This window comes from Astyanax mexicanus, chromosome 1 (genome assembly GCF_023375975.1).
Source record: "Astyanax mexicanus isolate ESR-SI-001 chromosome 1, AstMex3_surface, whole genome shotgun sequence".
Taxonomy (NCBI): Eukaryota; Metazoa; Chordata; class Actinopteri; order Characiformes; family Acestrorhamphidae; genus Astyanax; species Astyanax mexicanus.
Window position 1 is genome coordinate 116,510,634 of NC_064408.1, and position 6,000 is coordinate 116,516,633.

General features: G+C 37.8%; 1 protein-coding gene across 1 annotated transcript in view; it reads left to right on the top strand.

The window, feature by feature from the left end:
* The window catches only part of col28a1b (collagen, type XXVIII, alpha 1b), a 41,635-nt gene extending 35,635 nt beyond the window's left edge, over window positions 1–6,000 (top strand). The window contains exons 33-36 of the mRNA XM_022679891.2: window positions 1,049–1,603; window positions 2,599–2,768; window positions 4,093–4,318; window positions 5,736–6,000. Coding sequence (XP_022535612.2) covers window positions 1,049–1,603; window positions 2,599–2,768; window positions 4,093–4,318; window positions 5,736–5,908 — 1,124 coding nt within the window. The 3' untranslated portion in view covers window positions 5,909–6,000. The remainder of the gene's footprint in view (window positions 1–1,048; window positions 1,604–2,598; window positions 2,769–4,092; window positions 4,319–5,735) is intronic.

A 6,000-nucleotide genomic window follows, 5' to 3' on the forward strand; every position in this document is an offset into this window, starting at 1 on the left:
TACAAATTTTCGATTTAAAATTTAATTTATTTGACTCTTAATAAATGTATTCATAAATTAAATGTACTTTTGAAAAAATAACATAATTATTGTGAAACAAATACATTTTATATTTTAATCATATCCATAATTGTTAGATACGTACAGCATCACACTTGTTGAGGTGCCCAACTTTATTTGTTTAAAGAATTATCGCGGTGTTCATCTGTTTATCTGGTATATGATATCATCGCTGTCCAATTAAAAACAAGTATTTAGATTTTTTTTACATTTTGGTTTACAAACAGGGACACAAAAACTGTCCCTTACACTGTGTCCAAATTTCTTAAATTAAATGGACCAATAAAAAATTCTCCAAAACAAACTGAAATAAACTCTTTTTTCATTGACTTCCATTGGAAGTTACAAAGGTTTTGGAGATCAACAACCAATGATTTATAAAGGAAAATAATGAAAATTATCTTTTTCTTCCACTATAATGGGAAATATGTCTACTATATATTTTTACTTTGCTATAAATTTGTATGTCTGAGTTTTTGAATAAAATATTTTTGAATTTACAGATTTGAATTTTTACCTAAAAATTGTAAGTTGTTACTTTTAAATTATTTTTTTTCAACAGCTCAAAAAACAAATGTTAAAAATCCAATTCATGAATTGTGCAATTGAATATTGCAAGTTCATTAAAAAGTCAGGTAAATTTAATTCAGATATAAAAAAATGCAGATTTCAATACTAATGTCAGCTTTTATGCCTTGTAGCGAGGCAGTTTTTCTATTACTTCCTGTTTGCAATCACATAGAAATGTGTAGATGCACTGATACCACAATCATCAGTTCTCTCTGTCTCACTGGGTGGGTAGGATGGCTCCTGGTCCTCCCAATCTGTCAGTGCGCAGATGTATTAAACATTGAATGTCTCGGCTGTGAGCAGTGAACGCTGCACATACGGCGCTCTTAGTGTGTAAACAGCATGGAGCAGCAGCAGAGACAGCGCTTGTTCATAGCAGTACATACCTCAAGGTTCACTGTTTATCTGTTGTCCTCAGGTTGTGGAACGACGTGTCGAGTGAGCCCCCTGGATCTGGTCTTTGTGATCGACAGTTCTGAGAGCGTGGGTCCGGACAACTTCGACATCATCAAAGACTTTGTGAACGCCCTGATCGACCGACTGACGGTCGGACCGAACATGACCCGCGTCGGGGTGGTGCTCTACAGTGACATAACCGTGGTGGTCAGCAGCTTGAACCAGCAGACCAGTCGTGACGAGCTGAAAGCGGCGGTGCGCCGCATGACCTATATTGGAGAGGGAACCAACACGGGAACTGCCATCGATAAGGCCAATCAGCTGTTCCGCTCGGCCCGCCCCGGGGTCAGGAGAGCGGCAGTGGTGATAACGGACGGCCAGGTAAACAAGCGAGACGTGATCAGGCTGGAGGATCCTGTGCAGACCGCCCACTCGGAGGGCATCGAGATGTTTGTCATTGGGGTGGTCAATCAGAGCAACCAGTTCTACAGAGAATTCAAGACAGAGCTGGACACCATAGCGTCTGATCCGGATGAAGAACACGTCTTTCTTATCAATGACTTTAGGACACTTCCTGGTATGTTTCCATACAGTACCAATCAAACGTTTAAACACGACTCTTCTAATTCAATATGTTTAATCAGAGTCTTCATGAGGTAGAGTCACCTGGAATAGTTTAGTTTATCAGAGTCTTCATGAGGTAGAGTCACCTGGAATAGTTTAGTTTAATCAGAGTCTTCATGAGGTAGAGTCACCTGGAATAGTTTAGTTTATCAGAGTCTTCATGAGGTAGAGTCACCTGGAATAGTTTAGTTTTATCAGAGTCTTCATGAGGTAGAGTCACCTGGAATAGTTTAGATTTATCAGAGTCTTCATGAGGTAGAATCACCTGGAATAGTTTAGTTTATCAGAGTCTTCATGAGGTAGAGTCACCTGGAATAGTTTAGTTTAATCAGAGTCTTCATGAGGTAGAGTCACCTGGAATAGTTTAGTTTATCAGAGTCTTCATGAGGTAGAGTCACCTGGAATAGTTTAGTTTTATCAGAGTCTTCATGAGGTAGAGTCACCTGGAATAGTTTAGATTTATCAGAGTCTTCATGAGGTAGAATCACCTGGAATAGTTTAGTTTATCAGAGTCTTCATGAGGTAGAGTCACCTGGAATAGTTTAGTTTATCAGAGTCTTCATGAGGTAGAGTCACCTGGAATAGTTTAGTTTAATCAGAGTCTTCATGAGGTAGAGTCACCTGGAATAGTTTAGTTTATCAGAGTCTTCATGAGGTAGAGTCACCTGGAATAGTTTAGTTTTATCAGAGTCTTCATGAGGTAGAATCACCTGGAATAGTTTACTTTTATCAGAGTCTTCATGAGGTAGAATCACCTGGAATAGTTTAGTTTCTCAGAGTCTTCATGAGGTAGAGTCACCTGGAATAGTTTAGTTTCTCAGAGTCTTCATGAGGTAGAGTCACCTGGAATAGTTTAGTTTTATCAGCGTCTTCATGAGGTAGAATCACCTGGAATAGTTTAGTTTTATCAGCGTCTTCATGTCTTTATCGTGTTTTGTATGTGTTCAGCGCTGGAGAAGAAGCTGTTGTCTAAGCTGTGTGAGAACTTTGAAGAGGATCGGTTTGCTGGGACCAATATTATCCCTGGAGCTTCTGAGAGCTTCTCTTATGATGGGGAATCTTGGAGAAGACCAGGGCGTCCAACGTTTAATGAAGACCTCAGTCGATCACGCACAGAGGTGAGTCGCTTTCACGTCCTGTAAAACATGCAGCATCTTTATTGTTTGTATACATCATTGTTTGTCCAAAGTAACAAACTAAACCAATAACTGTAGAAAGCATGGAGCTAGTATTTCATCTCCGTTCTGTTGGGATGAACCTAAAGTTGGCAAAATTTAATTAGAAAATTTTTACTGTGGGTAGCAAGTGTTGGAACGCTGTCTAATTTTTGTGCCAATTATAGCACCCTCCAAATAACTCAGTTTTAAATTCATCTGTCCACAGAACCTTGTTTCAAATTGAAGCTGGCTTCTTCAAATGTGCCTTAGCTTTAGCATACCTCTGGCGACTCTGTTTGTGGCGTATGCACAGACAGAACCAATGGTTTATTAATGAAAATCATGAAAATGATCAGGGGTGCCGAAACTCTTTCATACCACTGCACTAAAAAAAATATCCATTGGCTCAACTTGACTCAGTCAAGCCATCATTTTACTTTGAATCAGTTAAGTTGCAAATACGTACAATTTTAAGTTTATTCAAATTAACTGAGTGAAAGCTATATGCTAACTTGAATCAATTCAGTTTATTCAACTGATCGGAGTTTTGTTCACACAACAACAGTTTCATTAGCTTTACAGTTTTATTTTCAAGTATTGCAGGCTTTTTTAAAGCATTTTAAAGTGGCAGTTCTATATATATCCTCTTAAGACCCTCTGTCCTCTTATGAGGACATTACATTTCTGCATCATGATGCTACATTTTTTAAAAACGTTAACCCTTTGTCCTCATATGGAGACACTGCCCGTACCATCTGGTGGTTGCATGACAACGTTACTCTCAATTAATTAAAAATAAGATGGCGGGAATCCCAGTCACAGGTTTCTACAGCCAGTCCAGATATCCAATTTTACATTTGAAACTAGTTTATCTACTTAATGTAGACTTTCTGTACAAAGACAAAATTTAGTTTTTAAACTTCTTCAGTCCTACTGATCCCATTTTTAATGATAAATTAAAAATGCACACCAAGCAAACGTTTGGGTGTCAGGAGGAGATCCAAGCCAACATACTGCGAGCACTAAAAACACAGAATAAAGGTAACTTGCTCTTACAGCCTACAACACTGAGGCTGGACATGAGGAGGTAAGTAAGGAAGAGGTCACACCCAATATGCAAGTATATGGTGGGAAAGCTGTATGAACCAAGTTCTCTGAAACTATAGAAATTATAGAGATAATGAAGGGTGGCACAACTGCCTCCTGTTTAATCATCATTAATTAAGCTTCATTATCTTTGGCACTACAAGATAATAATGTTCAACAATGCTTTGTTGTGAAACAGTCAGCAGATCCAGAGGAGCTGGAAGTGTTCCCAAATTATGATCCCAGACCAGAGGAAGAAGAAGACCGCACCAGAGCGCCGTACTACCGAGAGGAGACACTAAACAGGATGGATGATCTGTTGCGCTTCACATACGGCCCAAATCTAGAGCAACCAACACAGGGTCCGATCCGGCAGACCACCCCTCAACCACCTCTTGTACTGGTTCAGGATGATTACATTCAAGGTAAGTGTTAAACTGTCCTGCTGAATAATCCAAAAATCAGCAGGTAGCTGGGTTCAGATTAGAGGTGGAACAATATATCAATGTTGCGAGATTTCGTATTGTTTTTATTTGCGATTTATTATCGATACATGGTGTCAAATAGGGGTGGGCGATATGGCCCTAAAATAATATCACAATATTTAATAGCATTATCATGATAATGATACTTTTGGCGATATGACAAAAAAAAAAAAAACGATTTCAAGAATACACTAGTGCAACAAAATTTTCATCTTATTTTATTCTTGCATACAGTATGATATGCCCAAACCCATATGAATGTTTTATTTTATTTTAGATACTTAAAAGTAGCACCTTGCTAGACTACCTTAGATAGAGACAGTTTTGCAGTTGATGGCTGGATTTTCTTAGTCAGTTTTATAAGGTAGAGTCACCTGGAATTCAGGCTTTCAGTTAACAGCTGTGCTGAACTCATCAAGAGTTAATTATTTAAAAAAAATTGGCTGACCTTCATTACTTAAAATGTTTTTTTCTTTACTTAGTCAAATAGTTCTTGCCATTAGGGGTGGGTGATATGGCCCTAAAATAATATCACAATATTTCATGGTATTTTTACAATAACTGTACTCTTGGCGATACGATTTCAAGTATGCACCACTGAAACAAAATGACTTTAACTGAGATATAAAAAAATACAATAATTTTATCAGATTTGTAACACATGATCCAGAATGTCATGATACTAATAGTGCACTCTAAATATCTTCATATATCCAGGATTAAATTAAAATAAATTATACTTGACAGATATAATCTGTCTCTAGTAGATAAAAAATGGGAAATGAGAACAGTGTGAATATTTATTTTGCTAAAAACAGCAAAAAAAAGTGCCCTGATTTAATAATTAGGGGTGGTGATTTGGCACGATACTTCAGGGTACGATATTGTTCACGATATTCAAAAATGTTGGTGATATTATTGTGTACGATACGATACGGCACACCCCTACTTGCCAAAATATGGATTAGAACATTACTCAAATAGAGCTAATCACTGTATACCTGTAACTCTACCTCTTCACATCTTTACAACTGATGCTCTCAAACACATTAAGAGACAAGAAATTCGAAAGTCAATTTAAGAACTTTAAAAGTATCCTCAAGTGCAGTTGCAAAGACCATCAAAAATGCTAAAAAATGCTAACTGGCACTTATCGGGACTGCCCCAGGAAAGAAAGATCAAGAGTTATCTCTGTTGCACAGGATAAGTTACCAGCCTCAGAAACCACAAGTTAACAGCGTAACCCCACAGAGCCCCACAGAGTATTTTGTTTTGTTTAGCACTTTTGAATTACTTCATAATTTCTTATGTGTTTAATAACTCTGTATTAACTTGTATCGTCTCTGGTCTTTTGCAGCGGAGGCCTGTCTGCAGCCGCTGGACCCCGGTCCGTGTCTGGATTATGTAGTGAAGTGGTTTTACGAACCCAAGGCCAATTCTTGCGCCCAGTTCTGGTTTGGTGGTTGTCTTGGCAACGGGAACAAGTTTGAAACACAGCAGAGCTGCAGAAACACCTGCGTTATAAGTTAAATCATCTCAGTGTTACTCATAGTTAATAAAAAGACAGATGTATCATAAAGTTTATAGATTTATATTCCAAAAAAACTATTTAAAAACTCAAA